Source organism: Ranitomeya variabilis, chromosome 2 (genome assembly GCF_051348905.1).
Source record: "Ranitomeya variabilis isolate aRanVar5 chromosome 2, aRanVar5.hap1, whole genome shotgun sequence".
NCBI classification, from domain to species: Eukaryota; Metazoa; Chordata; class Amphibia; order Anura; family Dendrobatidae; genus Ranitomeya; species Ranitomeya variabilis.
The window spans coordinates 861,505,154-861,529,788 of NC_135233.1; the positions used below are offsets into that span (position 1 = coordinate 861,505,154).

The 24,635-nt window shown below is 42.3% G+C and overlaps 1 protein-coding gene across 1 annotated transcript in view; it reads left to right on the plus strand.

Moving 5' to 3' along the window:
* Positions 1 to 24,635, plus strand: part of TPRG1 (tumor protein p63 regulated 1) — a 173,120-nt gene that overhangs the window by 48,582 nt on the left and 99,903 nt on the right. Inside the window, exon 4 of the mRNA XM_077290279.1 lies at positions 11,438 to 11,614. Coding sequence (XP_077146394.1) covers positions 11,438 to 11,614 — 177 coding nt within the window. The remainder of the gene's footprint in view (positions 1 to 11,437; positions 11,615 to 24,635) is intronic.

A 24,635-nucleotide genomic window follows, 5' to 3' on the forward strand; every position in this document is an offset into this window, starting at 1 on the left:
GGGTGCGTGCTTCTTGTGTCCGAGGCGACTTACAAGAATGGTGTGGCCCTAGGTGCCAGTGCTATAGCCTGTTAAGAGTGAACATGTTTATGTGGGTTTATTAATCTATCATACTCATGGCACAAATTTGAATACTTGCGAAATAATTTATTTTGTAAATTCAGTCCTTCTGAATGGGACTGCAAAGTGTGCCAACTGTATAGTTTCTACAAAATAAGATTCTTATACATTACAATGTTAAAATGAATTTGGATTCACCCCCCAAACTATTTATATGTGCATGTTGCTCTATCAAAAACAAGGATGAATAGAGCTGGAGTGACAGAGGCTTCAGATCTACAAATGGCTCTTTAGCCTCATTTACATATCGATTGAAACACTGATTTCTCAGTAACGAAGGAACAGACTGGCCATATAAAGGTATTGCAGGATTTTTCTTTGACATGGGTATATAAATAGATTAGGGGGTGAAATCCTGCTGACAGATTCCCTTTACTCATCAGCACACAGATTTCACACTGATGCCATCCTTGTGCAGCCAGTGCTTTTCACGGACCCATAGACTTATATGGGTCATTTTAATCTCTGACTTGCATCAAAAACGGCCTTAAAAAGGTGTTTTTCTCATGATGATGGTGTCTCCGCGGTGTTGGATGTTTTGATCTCCCCCGAGGTCATTCATCCTTATGTTTATAGTCTTTTCACTAGGCACTGCTCCTAATAGCCAGTTTCCTACTCCACACTGATGAGGGGCAAATACCCCGAAACAGCTGTCTGTGGATGGATACCATGTTTTGGCATAGGTGGTTTTCCTTTCTTGGATGCTGCCCTTCCCGTGGTTGTTCTTTCCCGGTGAAAGACCTGGCTATTCATTGCTTGCGTTGAGAAACACGTGATGGTGTCTCTGCGGCTTTTCTACATGCATTTGAATATTTCCCATAAGGGATGGGGGCAGTGTTCTGGATCACTGCGTTGAGAAACACGTGATGGTGTCTCCGCGGTGTTGGATGTTTTGATCTCCCCGAGGTCATTCATCCTTATGTTTATAGTCTTTTCACTAGGCACTGCTCCTAATAGCCAGTTTCCTACTCCACACTGATGAGGGGCAAATACCCCGAAACAGCTGTCTGTGGATGGATACCATGTTTTGGCATAGGTGGTTTTCCTTTCTTGGATGCTGCCCTTCCCGTGGTTGTTCTTTCCCGGTGAAAGACCTGGCTATTCATTGCTTGCGTTGAGAAACACGTGATGGTGTCTCTGCGGCTTTTCTACATGCATTTGAATATTTCCCATAAGGGATGGGGGCAGTGTTCTGGATCACTGCGTTGAGAAACACGTGATGGTGTCTCCGCGGTGTTGGATGTTTTGATCTCCCCGAGGTCATTCATCCTTATGTTTATAGTCTTTTCACTAGGCACTGCTCCTAATAGCCAGTTTCCTACTCCACGCTGATGAGGGGCAAATACCCCGAAACAGCTGTCTGTGGATGGATACCATGTTTTGGCATAGGTGGTTTTCCTTTATTGGATGCTGCCCTTCTCGTGGTTGTTCCTTCCCGGTGAAAGACCTGGCTATTTATTGCTTGCGTTGAGAAACACGTGATGGTGTCTCCGCCGCTTTTCTACATGCATTTACACATGATGAGGATTAGATACACTGTTCTGTGTGCTGTATCTTACCTGAGATGTAGATCCAGGTACAGTTTTGTAGACTAGTAGTGGTTTCAAAAGTTAAAAGATATATGATGTGATCACTTCGTGATGAAGAAGTATATAATGCCTTGCAAAAGTATTCGACTCCCTGGAACTTTTCAAACTTTTCGCACATATCATGCATTTATACGGAGACTTGATTACACACAGGTGGATTATATTTATCATCATTAGGCATTTAGGACAACATTGGATCATTCAGAAGATCCACAATGAACTTCTGGAGTGAGTTTGCTGCACTGAAAGTAAAGGGGCCGAATAATATTGCACGCCACACTTTTCAGTTTTTGAATTTCCACAACAATTTAAAATAACCAATAAATTTCGTTGAACTTCACAATTGTGTTCCACTTGTTGTTGATTCTTCACCAAAAATTTACATTTGGTATCTTTATGTTTGAAGCATGATATGTGGGAAAAGGTTGACAAGTTCCAGGGAGCCGAATACTTTCGCAAGGCACTGTATCTTTTAACTTTGAAATGCGTCGAATAAACCACTACTAATCTACAGAATTGTACCTGGATCTACGTCTTGGTCTTTTCAGCAGCACGAAAATTATCCACAGGAGTTCCTCTCACCTTTATGCCAAACGGTCACTTGCTGACCCGTAGATCTGCTGCAGCTGATGCCTACATTCTATTCTTTGACAACGAACACATTAGGTTAGTATAATACGATAATAACTATACTGTGTCTATTGGATAAGACCCTATTTGCACTAATTTCTCCTACAGTCTCATCAATTGGAATACAATTTGTTAACATATGAAAAAATTAAAAGAAAGTACTAAATAAACAGAAAATAGTTTTGCAGGTAAAAGTGTTTTTCTGTAAAAACGAAACTAAACAATAAAAAAAAAAAAGTACATATAACTGGTATCACAACATCTGGAACCTCCAGATCTTTAAAACTATTATATTATTTAACCTGTTTGGAGAACACCATAAAAAAACCCACGATATAAGATATATTAAAAAAAAAAAGGTATCTCTAAAAGAGCCATCTTGTCCTGCAGAAAACAAGCCGTTATATAAATCTTGCTGCACAGTGAATTACATGAGCAAAAGTAATAAACATTTCTGAATTTCTTTTTTTTGTTCACTCTGTCACTAAAATAATCAAAAAAAAAAGTGATGAAAAAACTGTTATGTAGTCTGAAATGGTACAAATAAGACTCTGGCATCACTGTAATTGTACTGAACTGAAGAATAAAATCGTCCTTTCATATTTACCGCACCGTGAACAACGAAGAATGGCTTAAAAAAAAAAGACCATTCCGGAATTGCTGTTTATTTGTTTACTTCTCAAAAGTCGAAATGAAAAGCAAAAATGTTATGTACGGTAGTCCCAAATTGCAATGATAAAAACTTCAACTCATCCCAGAAAACAGAAGTCACTACTCAGATCAGTCATCTGTCAACGGAAAAATAGAGATTTTCTATGTAGTTAGTAGCTGAAAGATCTCTGGAAAAGCAACAACTCCAAACACACCAGTCTGATAAAATCCACTCTCAGAGTCAAATAGCCCTTTTGAGTCCTACAGTGCCCAAAATACAGTTAACATCAACATGTATAGCATTGCTGCAGATGGGAAAAGCCATTTAAAGGACTTTTCCAGGTCTAATCATGAATGACCTATCTGTCTGATTGGTGATCAGTATTGGTGGTGGTTTGACACCTGGCACACCCACCGATCAGCAGCCTGTACTTTACTTAGTGGCCGCAGACACATGCTGCCCTTTATCTCTCATTGAAGTGAACGTACTGCAGTACTCAGCAACGCCCACCAAGCAATGTACAGCTCTGCTGTGTTAGGCTAAGTTCACACTTGCGTATATGTTCTCAGCGTATCATCTGCATACGCAAACGCATGCCAAAACGTGTCACATTCGCCACGCCCAGCCACACACCGTGAAAAAACGCAGGCGAATGCATGCAAACACATGTCCATGTGTACACCATGTTAAATATATGTACGCATGATGCATGCGGATGTATGCGGATCAAACGCTGCGTGCACAGATGCAAATGTGAACCCAGCCGTACCCTGGTACCTCACCTAGTTCTCATCACTGTCGGAGCTGTTTTCAGCTCATGGTGGGAGTATCGGACCTCTATCTTATATTGAGATGAGTCATCGACTGTTAGGGTCTGGATTTCTCACTTAATTTATGGGCACGTGTCTTTAGAAAGACAAGCTGGGCACTATGTATTGGGTACTAACATGGCATGTTTTAGGCCACATTCACACTTTCGGTGTTTGGTCAGAATTTTACCTCAGTATCAACTCCTGGTTTTGGCTTATAAATACTGATGTAAAATATTGACCAAATGCTGAGGTAAAATACTAACTAAATACTGAATGTGTGCACGTGGCCTTACTCTACAACATCCACTGCACAATAATTTCCGGTAAGACACCAGTGAGGCCAAAAGAGTCACTACACCCAAAGATTATTTCTCTGAGTGTAAAACTTTGTGCTTAAAAAGCAAATGGCGCTCCTTCTCTTCTGAGCAGAAGTGTATGACCACATATAGGGTATTACCGTACTTGGGAGAAATGGCGTAATAATTTACACTGTACTATTTGTCTGGCCGGCTGCGACCAATCAGCGATATTGGGACATGATTTAACCACCGCTTCACTTTTTACTATTGATGCTGCCTATGCAGCATCAATAGTAAAAAGATATAATGTTAATAATAATAATAAAAAAACAACAACATTATATTCTCACCTTCCGGCGTCCGTGCCAGCCTTTCCCGCTCCTCGCGACGCTCCGGTCCCAAGAATGCATTGCGGCAATAACCCCAGATCACGTAGCGGTCTCGCGAGACCGCTACATCATCACGGATTATTGCCGCAAGGCATTACTGGGAACAGAGCGTCTCCCACGTCGCTGATTGGTCGTGGCCGATCAGCGATTTGAACCACGCTTCGCTGATTGCTCGCTCCCGGCCGGCCGCGACCAGTCAGCGACATTGGCGCGGGATTTAAACACAGTGCGCGACCAATCAGTGAAGCGTGCAATATACTATGTGGCTGTGCTATATACTACGTAGCTCTGTTATATACTACATGGCCTGTGTTATATACTGCGTGGGCTGTGCTATACACTACGTGGCTGTGTTATATACTACGTGGGCTGTGCTCTATACTACGTAGGCTGTGCTCTATACTACGTGGGCTGTGCTCTATACTACGTGGGCTGTGCTATATACTACGTGGGCTGTGCTCTATACTACGTGGGCTGTGTTATATACTGCGTGTGCTGTGTTATATAGTATGTGGGTTGTGCTATATACTACGTGGGCTGTGCTATATACTACGTGGCTGTGCTATATACTACGTGGGCTGTGTTATATGCTACGTGGGCTGTCAGACTCTTTCGCCCAGGGCCCTCAAAAACCTGAAGCTGGCCCTGGCTTCACTAATTAGTCGGGCCCGGCTGGCCGTGAACAATCAGCGACAGACGCAGTCCGGCCGCGAATTGGCACGGGATTTGAACCACGATTTGCTGATTGGTATACCCGGCGTGCTGAATCCTGTGTATTCATTGCATTAGTCTGAAACCTTCATAAATAAACTACATACATATTCTAGAATACCCGATGCGTTAGAATTGGGCCACCATCTAGTATAGAGATAAATCCTGATGATGGGCTCCCTTTAAAAATTGTTTTGAAAGTTGTAAGATTCAAGTAGCACACATTTTATATCCCTTTGTGCCTAGTTGGCAAGCTTCTCTCCAGATCCTGTGCGGGCATCGCTATTGCCAATATAGTTCCTTGAAAAAAAGCTGCAGGATGTTCAGTGTAATAGTCATCATTTTAGTCCGTTGATAGGGTTCTAAAAGAGACATCACGTTGTTTTTGTGTCCTATTGTTAAAGAGCATTTATCATTTTAGCATTATAGGCGCACAACAAGTTTATGCTGACATTAGACATTATGTAGCAAGGTAAGCCTTAAACGGAATCTGTTAATAAGATCAATTATCACCCACCCCTCAAACATGCTAAATACATTGACATCGTCATATCTTCTTTCTGTTGTTGCATTCCATAAGAAATATGCATTTTACCCATATGCAAATGAGACGTTACGTGCTCTGGGCCTGCCAAAGCACAATGCTCTGCCACTCAAGGTTGTTTCCATGCCTAGCACCAGGCTCTTTAGGTTGATAGCTCATTATCTGAATTAGTTGCATCACATAGACGTGAGCTAAATACACTACCGTTCAAAAGTTTAGGGTCACTTAGAAATTTCCTTATTTTTTAACCCCTTCACCCCCGGAGCTTTTTCCGTTTTTCCGTTTTCGTTTTTCGCTCCCCTCCTTCCCAGAGCCATAACTTTTTTATTTTTCCGTCAATATGGCCATGTGAGGGCTTATTTTTTGCGGGACGAGTTGTACTTTTCAACGACATCATTGGTTTTAGCATGTCGTGTACTAGAAAACGGGAAAAAAATTCCAAGTGCAGTGAAATTGCAAAAAAAGTGCAATCGCACACTTGTTTTTTGCTTGCCTATTTTGCTAGGTTCACTAAATGCTAAAACTGACCTGCCATTATGATTCTCCAGGTCAGTACGAGTTCATAGACACCTAACATGACTAGGTTATTTTTCACCTAAGTGGTGAAAAAAAATTCCAAACTTTGCAAAAAACAAAACAAAACAAAATTGCGCCATTTTCCGATACTCGTAGCGTCTCCATTTTTCGTGATCTGGGGTCAGGTGAGGGCTTATTTTTTGCATGCCGAGCTGGCGTTTTTAATGATAGCATTTTGGTGCAGACACGTTCTTTTGATCGCCCGTTATTGCATTTTAATGCAATGCCGTGGCGACCAAAAAAACGTAATTCTGGCGTTCCGATTTTTTTTCTCGTTACGCCGTTTTGCGATCAGGTTAATGCTTTTTTTTTATTGATAGATCGGGCGATTCTGAACGCGGCGATACCAAATATGTGTAGGTTGGGCGCTTTTTTTATTGATTTATTTTGATTGGGGCGAAAGGGGGGTGATTTAAACTTTTATGTTTTTTTTTTTTTTTTCACATTTTTAAAAACTTTTTTTTTTTACTTTTGCCATGCTTCAATAGCCTCCATGGGAGGCTAGAAGCAGGCACAGCCCGATCGGCTCTGCTATGCAGCACCGATCATAAGATCGCTGCTACACAGCAGAATTGCAGGTGTGCTGTGAGCGCCGACCACAGGGGGGCGCTCACAGCCACCGGCAATCAGTAACCATAGAGGTCTCAAGGACCTCTATGGTTACTGTCCTGATGCATCGCCGACCCCCGATCATGTGACGGGGGTCGGCGATGCGCTCATATCCGGCCGCACGGCCGGATGCGGTAGTTAAATGCCGCTGTCTGTGTTTGACAGCGGCATTTAACTAGTTAATAGCGGCGGGTGATCGCGATTTCACCCGCCGCTATTGCGCGCACATGTCAGCTGTAAGAAACAGCTGACATGTCGCGACTTTGATGTGCGCTCACCGCCGGAGCGCACATCAAAGCGGGGGTCCCGACATGTGACGTACTATACCGTCACATGTCGGGAAGGGGTTAAAGAAAAGCACTGTTTTTTCTAATGAACCTAATAGTAAATTATTCAGAAATACCCTCTATACATTATTAATGTGGTAAATGACTATTCTAGCTGCAAACGTCTGGTTTGTAATGCAATATCTTCATAGGTGTATAATAATAATATAATAATAATAATTTTTATTTATATAGCGCCAACATATTCCGCAGCGCTTTACAACTTATAGAGGGGACTTGTACAGACAATAGACATTACAGCATAACAGAAATCACAGTTCAAAATAGATACCAGGAGGAATGAGGGCCCTGCTCGCAAGCTTACAAACTATGAGGAAAAGGGGAGACACGAGAGGTGGATGGTAACAATTGCTTTAGTTATTGGGACCAACCATAGTGTAAGGCTTGGGTGTTCATGTAAAGCTGCATGAACCAGTTAACAGCCTAAGTATGTAGCAGTACAGACACAGAGGGCTATTAACTGCATAAAGTGTATGAGAACATGATGCAAGGAACCTGATTTTTTTTTTTTTTTTTTTTTTATAGGCCACACAGGGATAGTTAGGTTAATGCGTTGAGGCGGTAGGCCAGTCTGAACAAATGCGTTTTTAGGGCACGCTTAAAACTGTGGGGATTGGGGATTAATCGTAGTAACCTAGGAAGTGCATTCCAAAGAATCGGCGCAGCACTTGTAAAGTCTTGGAGACGGGAGTGGGAGGTTTTGATTATTGAGGATGCTAACCTGAGGTCATTAGCGGAGCGGAGGGCACGGGTAGGGTGGTAGACTGAGACCAGAGAGGAGATGTAGGGTGGTGCTGAGCCATGGAGTGCTTTGTGGATGAGGGTAGTAGTTTTGTACTGGATTCTGGAGTGGATGGGTAGCCAGTGTAATGACTGGCACAAGGTAGAGGCATCGGTGTAACGGTTGGTGAGGAATATGATCCTGGCAGCAGCATTCAGGACAGATTGGAGCGGGGAGAGTTTGGTAAGAGGGAGGCCGATTAGTAGAGAGTTACAATAGTCCAGACGAGAATGAATAAGTGAAACAGTAAGAGTTTTTGCAGAGTCGAAAGGAAGAAAAGGGCGAATTCTAGAAATGTTTTTGAGATGCAGATAAGAAGAGCGAGCCAGTGATCGGATGTGGGGGGTGAATGAAAGCTCGGAATCAAGGATGACCCCAAGGCAGCGGGCATGTTGCATGTTGTATAGAGGCTCATTTCCAGCAACCATCACTCCAATGTTCTTATGATACTTTGTGTTTGCTAACTGTGTAAGAAGGCTAATGGATGGTTAGAATACCCTTGAAAACCCTTGTGCAAGTATGTTAGCACAGCTGAAAACAGTTTGACTGATTAGAGAACCTATAAACCTGACCTTCCGTTAAGCTAGTTGAGAATCTGGAGCATTACATTTGTTGGTTCCATTAAACTCTCAAAATGGCCAGAAAAAAAGAACTGTCATGTGAAACTCGACAGTCTATTCTTGTTCTTAGAAATGAAGGCTATTCCATGCGAGAAATTGCCAGGGAACTGAAGATTTCCTACAGTGGTGTGCACTACTCCAGTCAGAGGAGACCACAAACAGGCTCTAACCAGAGTAGAAAGAGAAGTGGGAGGCCCCGCTGCACAACTGAGCAACAAGACAAGTACATTAGAATCTGTAGTTTGAGAAATCGACGTCTCACAGGTCCTCAACTGGCATCTTCATTAAATAGTACACGCAAAATGCCAGTGTCAACGTCTACAGTGAAGAGGCGACTCCGGGATGCTGGCCCTCAGGGCAGAGTGGCAAAGAAAAAGGTATGTCTGAGACCGGCTAATAAAAGGAAAAGATTAATATAGGCAAAAGAACACAGGCATTGGACAGAGGAACATTGGAAAAAAGAGTTATAGACAGACGAATCCAAGTTAGAGGTGTTTGGATCACACAGAAGAGCATTTATGAGACGCAGAACAACTGAAAAGATGCTGGAAGAGTGCCTGACGCCATCTGTCAAGCATGGTGGAAGTAATGTGATGGTCTGGGGTTGCTTTGGTCCTGGTAAAGTGGGAGATTTGTACAAGGTAAAAGGGATTTTGAATAAGGAAGGCTATCACTCCATTTTACAACACCATGCCATACCCTGTGGACAGCGCTTGGAGCCAATTTTATCCTACAACCAACAGGACAATGACCCAAAGCACACCTCCAAATTATGCAAGAACTATTTAGGGAAGAAGCCGGCAGCTGGTATTCTATCTGTAATGGAGTGGCCAGTGCAGTCACCAGATCACAACCCCATTGAGCTGTTGTGAGAGCAGCTTGACCGTATGGTACACCAAAAGTGCCCATCAAGCCAAACCAACTTGTGGGAGGGGCTTCTGGAAGCATGGGGTGAAATTTCTCCAGATTACCTCAGCAAATTAACTGCTAGAATGCCAAAGGTCTGCAATGCTGTAATTGCTGCAAAGGGAGCATTCTTTGACAAAAGCAAAGTTTGAAGGAGAAAATTTTTATTTCAAATAAAAATCTTTTTTTGGAACCTTGTCAATGTCTGAACTAGATTTTCAATTCATTTGGCAACTCATTTGATTAATAAAAGTATGAGTTTTCATGGAAAACACAAAATTGCCTGGGTGACCCTAAACTTTTGAACGGTAGTGTATATGAGCTATAATAGCCGGCAGAGGTGCAGGAAGTGCCTTGTCATGCCCAGAGCATTTAAAGTGACAGCTCATACATGCTGCTCAATCAGTGGGCAGCATCTATCAGGCACTGATTGTATCAACCCAGCCAGGTATGTTTGTCTGTAAAATGCTATGGCCTTTCAGAGAAATCCATACTTTAAAAGCCATCAGGGACTGAGACCTCGCAGTAGAATATTCTATCAGGTCAGTCCCTGTCTGCTTCTGCCCGCAGCTGCCCTTGTTAGATATGTCTCTACCTACGTGCCGCAGCGTTTCAGAGTCAAATATACCTGGCACAGATAATAAAGCCAGTTACTGGTACATGCTGCCCACAGATTGCGCAACATGGAATAACTGACAGGTTCACTTTATCACACTATTAGCATGTGGATTAAACACTGATCACTCAGTAAGGCAACAACAGATAAAATATGTAAAGGTGTTGATAGATTTAGCTTTCAAAGATTTTCATGTCCACATTGATGTACATGGGGCGATTTGATCTGACAGATTCCCTTTAAACCTCAAGGACCTGCTGACAAACCAGGTTTTGTGACCATAGTGCATTGACTTTTGGGATGCTTCAACAAGGCAACTGGGCATATTTAACTATGTCATGCTTATGCTTGGCTATAACTATGTCACGCTGATGCCTGGCTACAACTATGCCACACTGAGATCTGGCTACAACTATGCCACGCTGAGGCCTGGCTACAACTATGCCACGCTGAGGCCTGATTTACAACTATGCCACGCTGAGGCCTGACTACAACTATACCACTCTTGTCACCTGGCTACAACTATGTCACATTGACACCTGGCTACAAGTAAGCCACGCTGACAACTGACTACAACTGTGTCATACTGACACCTGGCTACTAAAGTGGCACACTGACACCTGGCTACGACTATGCCACGCTGACACATGGTCTACCAATAATAGCATGCTTATGTGTTTCATTTTACAACAATGTCTTGTATCCCAGCAGTTCGGGTCATGATATAGTGGCATTTCTGGCACGTGTCCCACAAATACACCGTAGTAATTGGGCTCTCAATGGAGAACTTCTTTGTATAAATGAACCCGCTTTGTTTCTTCTAATGTAATAGTCTGGTTATGTCAGATACTTACAATTTTCTTCCCAGTTAAAAGGCTGCTTGCACAATGTTTTTTCCTCTTATTTTCACATTCTTGGGGCTGTCAGAATCTTTCTAAATGAAGACAGCCACTCACAGAAACTTGTGAGGTTTTGCAGTTTTGTTCATAATCCAGATGGGAGATATTTTTTAACAAGATTTCAGAATGAATAATCACCATAATGTCAGATTAAAAAGCTGGCACCAAGTTTCTTCTCCTCTGCTTATTTAGATTGACAAATTGCTGCCACCTTGTGGTCAAACTCCAGAATGCATGTCTAGTAGCTTCTTTTTTTTTGTTATTGCCACATAGTACATGTTTAATGGTGCTCATAATCCGGTACATCTGATGTATTTATTGCTTTTATTTCTTGCAGAATTGATCATTGGAACAATGAAAAGGAACGTGTTGTTCTATTAACAGCTAATAACCTATTTATCTGCAAGTATGACTTCATCATGTTGTGCTGCCAGCAAATCCAAAAGGTTCCTCTAAACTTTGTAGACCGAATATGTCGCGGTCCATTCATATTTCCACAGAAGTCCTTGGACAAGTAAGTAGGTAGTTTTTACAATACAGATAAGGCATGGGATGCATGTGGGCCTTCCGTATGCTGCAGAGTGGCAGTGGGTTCTTATTAAGTATACCTGGTACTCGCCGTTTCCCCTGAGAAGGCCTGTAGTCTGTTAGCAATTTTCTTAATGGCTTTTTTAGAAATGTGGAGAGTGTATATCCTCACAAAGCAATACTATATAGGTGCATTGTGCACCTGACAGATAAAATACAACTTTTATTCTGCTTGCATTATAGAGTAGGACCAGAACAACAAGTACTACATGCTGTGTAATTGCAGAGCTGGATTAACACTGAGAGATGGAAGCAGCTGTGTTTGTTTACTGGCAACAGATGTAAATCTGGAACCAAAGTATCAGAATTGAATCATTTCACTTTTATGCAATGAATCAATAGAACAAGCAAAGATGAGAAAATGTATTATATACAGCTCTGGCAAAAATTAAGAGACCACTGCAAAATGTTCAGTTTGTCTGATTTTTCTCTTTATAGGTATATTTTTGAGTAAAATGTAAATTGGTCTTTTAGTCTATAAACTTCTGACAACATGTCTCCGAAGTTCCAAGCAATAAATTTTGTATTTTTTTCTGGCAAAGAAAAATGGTCAAAATGAAAAAAACCCCCAGAGCTTTCAGACCTCAAATAATGCAAAGAAAACAAGTTCATAATCATTTAGAAACAACAATACTAATGTTTTAATCAGGAAGAGTTCAGAAATCAATGTTTTGTGGAATAACCATGATTTTTAATCACAGCTTTCATGCTTCTTGGCATGCTTTCCACCAGTCTTTCACACTGCTTCTGGCGCAAAAAATGTAAGCATTTCTTCTTTGTTTGATGGCTTGTGACTATCCATCATCCTCTTGATAACATTCCAGAGGTTTTCAATGGGGTTCAGGTCTGGAGATTGGGCTGCCCATGACAGGGTTTTGATGTGGTGGTCTCTTAATTTTTGCCAGAGCTGTAGTTTATTACTGAAAAGTGCTGCTTCTTTCTCCACTTTTCAGACTCACATTCTCCTCTCCTTGCTCCCTCTAGTGATCACTTCATTCTGAATTCACTGATAAAAAAAAGTACAGGAGTCAGAGAAGAGATGGATTCTCATATGGAGATCAGGTTATAGCTGCTGCTTAGTGATTTCTGCTCTTTGAGATGCTCAGTGTTGGTGGATTTGATACAGTTTTTGGAATAGACACTGAATGCCACACTACTCCCTGGACCAACAACAGCATTTATGGGATGACATTCCTCTAAATTCTGCCATGTGATCCTGTATCTAGTTCAAGATCTATAGTGGCGTTAAGAGAAAAACAAATGCAGGATATATATCAAATTCTAGTTTTTGAAATTCATGTTTTACAGTACCCTGATCGGGATCCAAGAAGTATTGTTTCTCCTTGCGGAGATTGACATGTTAAGCATGTTGAGATGAGGAGACTTAAAGCCGCAATGCTCCTCTGGGAAATATGCAAATTGTCTCTTCAGAGAGGAAGAGGACTAGAACTCTAGTGCCACCTATTAGAACTAGCAATCCTAACAGTCAATGTCGACCCTTTAACGAGCCTTGTCATATGACTTAGGATAAAAGCCAAACCAGAATCTCAATTTGCAGACACTGTGTTTCGGGGTATTGCCCCTCGTCAGTGCAAAGTGGAGTCTCCTCACCTCGACATGCTTAACATTTCACTCTCCTCAAGGAGAATCAATACTTCTTGGATCCCAGACCAGATCTCCGCTTTGCACTGACGAAAGGCAGTACCCCGAAACATTGTCTGCAAATTGAGATTCTGGTTTGGCTTTTATCCTAAGTCATGTGACAAGGCTCATTAAAGGGTCGACATTGACTGTTAGGATTGCTACTCAAGAGACAATTTGCACAGTACACTGATGTAATTTTTTTACTGCACTGGTTTGCACTAGGTGTAATATCTTAGATCCACACATTTACTGTGGGTTTTTCTACAGAGGACCTGAAAAATGTGGCCCACGGACCATATCTGGCCCTCTGGCTGTTCTGGTCCAGCCTGCGGACCCAGAAAGCTGAAGGGCTGAAACAGTGGCCAACGGGCTGCATCATGCCCTCCAGGGCTGTGGAGTCGATGATTCAAACCACCTGTCCCGTATTAACAAGAGACTGTGTGTGCCTACACGATCCCTTCAACGGGAGGCACCATAGGCTGTCTCTGTCCCCCAGATTACCCTAGATGGCGGAGACGCTGGGGTCTCATACCTTGCTATGTTCCTATCTTAACCCTTATCTGTTCCCTCCCCCAAGGGAGGCATGAGGCTGACGTGTATTGGAAAACACTAGACAAAACTAGACAGACAGGGATAAAAGAAAACTCCGATCTTATATATACACACACAAAACAACAACATGGAAAACAGTGGAGGGAGGAATAAGAGAAACAAAACCAAATAGGAGAGGATAAGGATAAACCAATTTCACCCAGCAGCAATCTCCAACCGCCTACTCCAAACACTGAACTTCTCCTTCAACTACAAACTACTATCGCAACGTCCAAGTGCCAGTGATGAGCATATATATACCATAGGGTAGTGGCCGACACAGAACAGCTGAGCCAGATCAAGATGTAGAACTCCAGGAAATCAACTAAACTGATTAACCTATGCAATGACAGAGCAAGGAAAACCTGCACTGTTTAATAGGATGCTGAAGCAGTTCTAATCAGTGCAGGAGTTTGTGTAACCAGATGCCATGATCTTCTGGACCCATTTACTGTAGTAAAATGATAACATCAGGCTTTTCATTGCTATTATGATACAATAATCAAGCTAGTTACTTGCCTTAATCCTGTTTTCCTGTTAACTCTAGCAGTTCTGAAATAAGTACAGGCATTCTTTATCAGTGACTTTTTCCTCTGATCTCTAAAGGAGGAGCTTCACTACTGAGCATATACATAAAGTGCAGGACAGATTCATCTCAATTAAAAGCCTAGATCTGTAGATCTGGAACAGAACAGACATTTATAGGACATTTCATAAATTTCCCAAATTCTTATGAAAAGATATACAGCACTTACTGCATTGTGCTACTGTACCCAATTTATTATACAGCTCTGGCAAAAATTAAGAGACCACCACATCAAAACCCTGTCATGGGCAGCCCATTCTCTTGTTTTCTTTGTATTATATGAGGTCTGAAAGCACTGTTTTTTTGTTTTTTTTATTTTGACCATTTTTCTTTTTCAGAAAATAAAATACAAAATGTATTACTTGGATATTCGGAGACATGTTGCCATAAGATTATAGAATAAAAGAACAATTTACATTTTACTCACAAATATACCTATAAAGAGAAAAATCAGACAAACTGAATGTTTTGCAGTGGTCACTTAATTTTTGCCAGATCTGTATATGTTAGGAGTCTGAGTCGGTCCATTTTATAATGACTCTGATTTCACAGCACTGGTTCCCTCCCTTGCCCACCGTCCATTAGCTGCCGCTCTCTGTCACTGCTCTCCGCATCCTCTGGATGCAGACAGCGGTGAATATATTGGTGCAGTACAGCGCCACTGTCTCAATCTTCCACCATTCAGCATGTAAGCCAGCAGTCATGATGACATCATTTTATCACGTCAGCTGTGCGCTGTGGAGAACCAGTGCATCGGAGACAACAGAGGCAGCGCATCGGGGAAATGGGAGCAAGGTGAGTATGTGTTGTTTTTTTATTTTTCTCACAGTGGGCTGTGTGGGGCTCATACTGTATATGGGGGGTTTATGCTGTATATAAAAGGCTATCTGGGGCTCATACTGTTCAAACATAAGGTGGCTGTGGGGCTCATACTGTACATAGGGAGCTATGTAGGGCTCATGCTGTATATTAAAGGCTATGTTGGGCTCATACTGTACATAGGTGTGGGGATATGTGGGGCACATGCTGTATGCATGAGGCTATGTGGGGTCTTGTGCTGTATATAGGGCTGCTATGTGGGGCACATGCGATATATATATAAGAGGGTTACGTGGTGCACATGCTGTGTATAGGGTAGCTATGTGGGACACATGCTGTATATAGGGTAGCTATGTGGGACACATGCTGTATATCAGAGGCTATGTGGGGCACATGCTGTAGATCAGGCTACATGGAGGCTCATACCGTATATAGGAGGCTATGTGAGGGCTCTTACCGTATATAGGGGGACTGTGAGTGGGTATTATCGATACTGACAACTGGTCTGTGTCATGCACATCTGTGTATGGGTGCAGTGGGGAAAAAAAGTATTTAGTCAGCAAACAAATATGCAATTTCTCCCACTTAAAAAGATGAGAGAGGCCTGTAATTGACATCATAGGTAGACCACAACTATGAGAGTCGAAATGAGAAAACAAACCCAGAAAATCACCTTGTCTGATTTGGCAAGATTTATTTTGCTAATTATGGTGGAAAATAAGTATTTGGTCACCTATAAACATGCACTATTTCTGGCTCTCACATGCCTGTAACTTCTTCTTTAAGAGGCTCCTCTGTCCTCCACTCATTACCTGTATTAATTGCACCTGTTTGAGCTTGTTATCAGTATAAAAGACACTTGTCCACAACCTCAAACAGTCACACTCCAAACTCCACTATGGTGAAGACCAAAGAGCTGTTGAAGGACACCAGAAGCAAAATTGTAGCTCTGCACCAGGCTGGGTAAATAGGTATATAGCATTTTCTGGTATGACAGATTCCCTTTGAACCTGGGGTGCATCTTATCATAATGTATAGTCTAAAAAATATGGGATTTCACATAACATATGCAGGTAAGGATTTCTGTAGTAATGTATGTATAATAGCAAACCCTGGGGAAGACTTCAGGAGCACAGAACAAGAGGCAGAATCACAGAATCCTAAGGCTATGTGCACACGTATTTAGGTCCACTGTGGATTTTTCTGCAGCGGATTTGATAAATCCGCAGTGGAAAACCGCTGCGGATTTATCGCTGATTTACCACGGTTTTTCTGCGGTTTTCACTGCGGTTTTACAACTGCGGTTTTCCATAAGGGCAGTTGTAAAACCGCTGCGGAAAACGCAGAAAGAAGTGACATGCTGCGGAATGTAAACCGCTGCGTTTCCGCCCGTTTTTTTCCGCAGCATGTGCACAGCGTTTTTGGTTTCCCATAGGTTTACATTGAACTGTAAACGCATAGGAAACTGCTGCGGACCCGCTGCGGATCCGCAGCAAAATCCGCATCGTGTGCACATAGCCTTAGACTTCCTTTCCAGTTTCTTTCTTTGTTGTCTCAAATATTGTTTTGGTTGGATACCTGTAACGTGATTGTAATGGCTAATGATATATAGTAACATCTCACAGCCTTCCTCTTTTACATCACGTATTTTCTCTCCTTGGCTCACATTCATTCTGTCATAGATTGTTACAGATTTATTATTTTCATTACCAGTATTTGTATAATTTTTAGTGACTCATTGAGAAACTCATTCATTATCAAATCTAAGTTATTTGATGGAATAATAGGGAGGGTATAATAGGTGTGTTATGATGGCTGCCAAACCCGGGAGAAGCAGTGCCGTGTAATACAGCCCTGATACAAGGATCAATCTGATGAAAATGTACATCGTAGAGTGAGACCTATAAACCAACCATGACGTGAATTTTTGGCATAGGTCAGGAAAGTGTTAATAAGTTATCCCTATCTGTGACGATTATGGCGTTACTAAAGTACATACCAGAAATGTCTGTTTGGCTGGAGTTTTAATTTCTTGGGCTCCTAATTTTGGAGAATCAAGTTTTTTTTTACATGTCTTTTCTTACTGTAGCTTATTGGATTGATGCTAGTTGCCCAAGCTGTCTGACTTTTTTTATGGTAGTTCCTGTTGATATGCTGCGAACGTCTCAGAAGGTCTCAGGGGACCTAAGACTATATGAAGGGGGATGCAGAGAACACAAAGGACAAATTCCAGTCCTGATCTGCATCATGTATAATAAAATACTGAATATTTAGGTAAAATTTAGGTTTTCTAAAATAGAAAATGAAAGTGGTGCTAGTTTTAGGTGCAGGGTATGCAGTACCTACAGCGAAATATAGACAATCACCACAAAAAATTGTCAAAGACAAGTATAGACAACTAGATATATGAATAATTCGCGCTGGTATACCCTATAGTCATACGCTCTGGTGAGTGTATAGTCCAAACAAATAGCTCAATACAGCCCAAGACGGAGTGTTCCCGCCCCTGGCTGAAGTCTCGGTGCACGGAGCAGCTGCCACCGGCCGGGGCAGCCCTCCAATATAGTACTTTGCTAAAGATTGCGCCTACACTACCCAGGAATTCTGAGAAATCACGGCAATGGACAAATGATGCATCTCTATTCCTAAGGTACTGACTCTCTATCCAGTTCGTGTGACTCTCTCATCGAAAGCTTAAGCTGCAGGTTGTAGCGTTTAGACTGTTTTTGACCTAAGTGTCCTCTTTTTATAGATACGGCTTACGATTTTAATCCAGTGTATTATTGAGCTATTTGTTTGGACTATACACTCACCAGAGCGTATGACTATAGGGTATACCAGCGCAAATTATTCATATATCTAGTTGTCTAAAATTGAGGTTTTGTCTTAGGAGAATATACGTGTACATAATTATAGGGTAACTATTAGTGTCCTCAATTATTATGTAACTAAATAAAAAATTTAATTTTTCCCATCCCAGTTGTTTATTTTCATCTGTTAAAGTGAGAATAATAGCCAAACAGCTCAAATGTACAAAAATACATTTCTGACATTTCAAATAATTATCAGTAACCAATATACCGTATATACTCGAGTATAAGCCGACCGAGTATAAGCCGACGCCCCTAATTTTGCCACAAAAAACTGGGAAAACTTAATGACTCGAGTATAAGCCTAGGGTGGAAAATGCAGCAGCTACTGGTAAATTTCAAAAATAAAAATAGATACCAATAAAAGTAAAATTAATTAAGACATCAGTAGGTTAGGTGTTTTTGAATATCCAGATTGAATCAGGAGCCCCATATAATGCTCCATACAGTTCATGATGGCCCCATAAGATGCTCCATACAAAATACGCCCCATATAATGCTCCAAACCGTTTATGATGGGCCCCATAGGATGCTCCATATTAAAATATGCCCCATATAATGCTGCACAAATGTTGATTATGACCCCATAAGATGCTCCTTACAGACATTTTCCCCATACAATGCTGCTCAAATGCTGATTATGGCCCTATAAGATGCTCCATAGACACATTTGCCCCATATAATGCTGCACAAATGCGGATTATGGCCCCATAAGATGTTCCATAGAGATATTTGCCCCATATAATGCTGCACATGGCCCCATAAGATGCTCCATACAGACATTTGCCCCATACAATGCTGCACAAATGCTGATTATGGCCCCATAAGATGCTCCATAGACACATTTGCCCCGTATAATGCTCCTCAAATGCGGATTATGGCCCCATAAGATGCTCCATACAGATATTTGCCCCATATAATGCTGCACATGGCCCCATACAGATATTTGCCCCATATAATGCTGCACATGGCCCCATACAGATTTTTGCCCCATATAATGCTGCACATGGCCCCATAAGATGCTCCATACAGATATTTGCCCCATTTAATGCTGCACATGGCCCCGCACATGGCCCCATACAGATATTTGCCCCATATAATGCTGTACATGGCCCCATAAGATGCTCCATACAGATATTTGCCCCATATAATGCTGCACATGGCCCCATACAGATTTTTGCCCCATATAATGGTGCACATGGCCCCATAAGATGCTCCATACAGATATTTGCCCCATATAATGCTGCACATGGCCCCATAAGATGATCCATACAGATATTTTCCCCATATGCTGTTGCTGCGATAAAAAAAAAATGACATACTCACCTCTCAGGCCCCTGGCACTTGCTATATTCACCTGCTCCCCATTCCAGCGCCGACCGCCGCTGTGTCTTCCCCGTCCTCTGCACTGACTATTCAGGTAGAGGGCGGTGCGCACTAATCGCATCATCGCGCCCTCTGACCTGAGCGTCAGTGCAAAGGACGGGGAAGACGCAGCGGCGCCGACGGTGGAACGGGGAGCAGGTGAATATCGTGCACTGCCCCCTGTCATACTCACCTGCTCCTGGCGCTGTCCCTTCACCTCTGTTCCCCGTCGCCGGCAGGTTCTTCTTGTAGTGAGCGGTCACATGGTACCGCTCATTACAGTAATTAATATGCGGCTCCACCCCTATAGGAGTGGAATCGGGTCCATATTCATTGCTGTAATGAGCGGTACCATGTGACCGCTCACTACAGGAGGAAGCTGGCGGTGCCGGGGAACCAGGGACGTGCAGGGACAGCTCCAGGAGCAGGTGAGTATAATTACAAAGCTGCTGCTCCCCTTCCCCTGCTGACCCTTGGGTATGACTCGAGTATAAGCCGAGAGGGGCAATTTCAGCCTAAAAAAATGGGCTGAAATTCTCGGCTTATACTCGAGTATATACGGTCGTCTCCTTTCTTTTCAATAACAGTCATATTCCTTCCATCCATGGAGTCTGTTAGTTTCTTAATCTGCTGACGATCAACTTTTTGGGCAGCATCAGCCACAGCCTCCCAGACACTGTTCAGAGAGTTGAATCTTTTCCTTCACCATAAATCACCTACTTAAGAAGGACTCCCAACATCTGAAAAGGGTTTAGGTAAGGTTAGTATGGGGCCATGTCATTATTCTTTCATCCCTAAGGCCTTTACTACCGTAGCAGCCAAGCAGTAGTGTACTTCCAAGCATGCGATGCATCTTCGTCCTGCATAAACATCATCGTTTTCTTGAAAGATGCAGACTTTTTCTTGTACCACTGCTTGAAGAAAGTGTCTTCTAAAAACTGGTAGTAGGTTTGTGAGTTGATTTTGAGGCCACCTTCCGCCCGATACTGATCCTGCCATGCCTCATCCATCTGGTCCATCAAGATTCACTCTCACTTTATCAATTCTTAAAACCTTTGAAAAATCTTTCCTCAGATATTTCTTTGCTCTGTCTTCACGTTTCACCTTTTGTCTTGTTTAGTAGAGGTCAGGTTTCAGCTTTCCTTTCCTTGGTCATGTCTGTGAGCACTGAACAACTTGTCCTTCTGGACAATCCAGGGAGGTCGCATTTCTGTAATATGACAGCACTAGAGGATAATGGGTTCCTGGTCACTTCACGTTTGAGTCATCTCAGAACTTCGGCAGTTAATGTTCGTCTTTTTTTCTCAACACTTTTTTGTATTTTCAACAAAATTTTAGATGGTTCTGTGATCACACCCCAATTTTAAAATGTTTCTGACTTTTCAGTATTAAATCTATTTTGTGGCCCATTTTCCTGAGGGGAAGAACTGAGGAGGTCCATTTTCCCTGAGGAGGAGATAATTCTGCACACCTAGATAAAGGATGTTGATATCCTAAGGCCTCACCCTACTCATTACACCAATACACATGATGATAATTGTGCACACAGTGTAAAGGTGTTTGAATTACTCCTTTAGATTGCTTACAATATACTGTATTTTTCAGGATATCAGATGTACCTGACTGTAGGACACACCAAGGTTAACAACTAAAAATATGAAAGCAATATTTTATATTCATTAAGGATTCCTTTTGGGGTTCTAAGGAAGTGCCTTCTTTCTTGGTTCTCCAGGGTAGGAGTGGGAATTAATATTTTTCATTGTGGTATAAAGTAGAAGTAGTGTTATATTTGTAGTGTAGAATATATGAGGGGAATTTATATAATTTCCCTGGTGGCTTTGTGTAAATGAGGGGTTTATAAATGATGGTCTAGTAGAGTATGTTAGAAGGCTCATGTCTCTCAATGGTCAAGTGGAGCAACCAACCTGATCAGTATTCAAACTTTTTTTTTTATTTAACTAACAATTATGTAGTCTGAAAAATAGAGTAATTCATAAAGCACTACAGTTTCCACAAGTAGTGATGCCAGCCAGACAGTTCCCTTATCAGTGTCTGCTAACACATTCAATGCCAATCCTTGCCATTCATCTGTCTGACATGGAAGATGCATGTGAACAGCCCCTAGAGGTGCTATGAGAGCACCTCTAGTAGAAGTTTGCATGTATCTTCCATGTCACACAGATAAATGGGGGCTCTCAACCATTAATTCCATATCAATGCAGGTCTTACAAGATACATGAGGTACCTTCTAAGTCAGGGGTCTGAAACACGCGGCCCCTGAGGCTGCTTCATCCGGCCCTCAGGCACTTCTAGGCCCCTTGACATCCCTGCCTGATTCAGGGGATCCGCAGCATTTTATTTCAGGTGAATGTGCGTCCTTAGACACACAATCAATTGAAATGATGTACCTGGTGAGGTGGGGGAGCGGTAGTGGCAGAGCTGCGGGGTCACAGGAGGCAGGAGCTGGCTGCTGCAGCTAACCCCTGTACCCAATGCTAAAGAGAAATTAATTTTCACAACTCTCCATATCCATGGGAGTGGAGAGCAGTGAATATTCATTTATCTTTAATAGCGTGCACAGTAAGCGAAGCCGCCAGCTTCCTGCTGCTGCCACCGGGCAATCACATGTGCCTGCTACTAAAGATAATGAATATTCACTGCTCTACATGCCTATGGGAGTGGAGAGCAGTGAATATTCATTCCCTTTAATAACGGGCACTCGTGATCGCCTGGCAGCAAGAAGCTGGCTACTGTTCCTGCTATTAAAGATCAATGAATATTGACTTCTCTCAACTCCTATAGTCCCAGCATGGAGAACAGAGAGTATTCCAGAAGCTGTCCTGTGCTTGTAAGCAGCGCATGACGTCACTGCCATGTGCTGCTTTCAAGCATAAATCAGCTGCTGGCATCAGAACAAGACGCTGCGAGGGAGCGCAATGAAGGTAAGTATAATGTTTTGGTTTTTTAATGTTTTTCTGATGGGAGCCATGCATACCAGGATAGGGAAGAGGGGGCCATGCATACCAGGATAGGGAAGAGGGGGCAATGCATACCAGGATAGGGATGAGGGGACCATTAATACCAGGATGGGGATGAGGAGACCATGCGTACCAGGATGATGATGTGGGGATGAGGGGACCATGCATACCAGGATAAGGATGGGCGCCATGCATACCAGGATGGGGATGAGCGCTATGCATACCAAGATAGGGATGGGGATGAGCACCATGCATACCAGGATAGGGATGAGGGGGCCATGTATACCTGGATTGGAGACATATATATACCAGATATTAGTACAGAATTTTTTCTATTTCCCCACCTCTAAAACTTAGGGACATAACTACAATATGGTGACCTGGATATGGGGGCATGACTACAATATGGGGACCTGGATGGGGCCATAGCTACAATATGGGGACATAACTACAATATGAGGGCCTGAATGGGGACATGACTACAGTAGGAGAACCTGGATGGAGACATAACTACAATATGGGGACCTGGATATGGGGGCATGACTACAATATGGGGACCTGGATGGGGCCATAGCTACAATATGGGGACATAACTACAATATGAGGACCTGAATGGGGACATGACTACAGTAGGAGAACCTGGATGGGGACATAACTACAATATGAGGACCTGGATATGGGGACGTGACTACAATATGAAAACCTGAATGGGGATATAGCTACAATATGGGGACCTGGATGGGGACATAACTACAATATGAGGACCTGGATATGGGGACGTGACTACAATATGAAAACCTGAATGGGGATATAGCTACAATATGGGGACCTGGATGGGGACATAACTACAATATGAGGACCTGAATGAGGACATATCTGCAATATGGAGACCTGGATGAGGACGTAACTACAATATGGGACATAACTGCAATATGAGTGCACATTTATTATCACCACATCCATAATGACGCAAGCACTAAATTTAAAAAAAAAAAAAACAGCAAAAATATTCAAATGGTGTATAGAAAAAAAAGATATCACTAAAAATGTCACTCTGTCCTTCAAGGAATGCGGCCCCCCAAATTCAATTTTTTTCTATATGTGGCCCATATACAAAGCCAAGTTTGAGACCCCTGTTCTAAGTCCTGCATTGATATGGATTTCATGGATGAGAGCCCCTAGAAGTCCTAGACCAGAAAGGCAAACTACTGAAGGTCAACCAGTAAGTTAGTGTTTGCTTGGTAATCCAACAGGTGACTCCATCTTTCCCCACTAGTTTAATTGTATTTGACATGTGTAATACCCCATGTTTAAAGGTCTAGTACTGTTTTCTTGAAGCACTCTCTAGCCTCCTAACTTCCGTGCACTGCTGTTATATGAGGCAGCCTTGCATCTGAAGCATTGGAAGAATGTAGAGGTGACGGGGATAAAGTGCTAAGTGTGATGCAGTGATCCTAGTCAAGATCGGGAGGCCAGTGCTTACAAGCTCAGTAGAAATTAGCTTGTAAGCACTGCACAAGTTTGCTCATAGACAGCAGCAGAGACCAGTGCTCTTGGAAATGAACGTACAGAATGAGACCAAAATTTTCACAAAAATTAAATTGCAAAATTGCTTGTTTTTTCTATTACTATTAAACATATCCATCTAAGAAAATGGGAAGAAAGCTTGTTCCTAACTGGCTAACTTCCTAGCTATCCTTCCCCATCATCCTGTAGAATGAGACTGCAAGGGCAGGGTCCTCTCCCCTCTACTAGTTTACCTTTGTTAGTTTGTCTACTGTAAGTAATATTTGAATTTTAATGTAACCCCTTCTCATGTACAGCACCATGGAATCAATGGTGCTATATAAATAAATAATAATAATAACTCTGATTTTTGAGGCTTTACATTGGTGCAAAAAAAGTAACATAAAAGCCGGTTATTTAAATACCTTACAATCTCCACTAAACAGTGCAGATGGAGCAGCATTAAAATGTCATTTAAGGTGAAATAAATGAGTGGTCATAACAGCACCCATTATGTGTCATGTGTCACCATGCAAGCGTAAATGTCCAGAATCAAGGCTCTGAACACAGCATCCATGTTATGTGCTT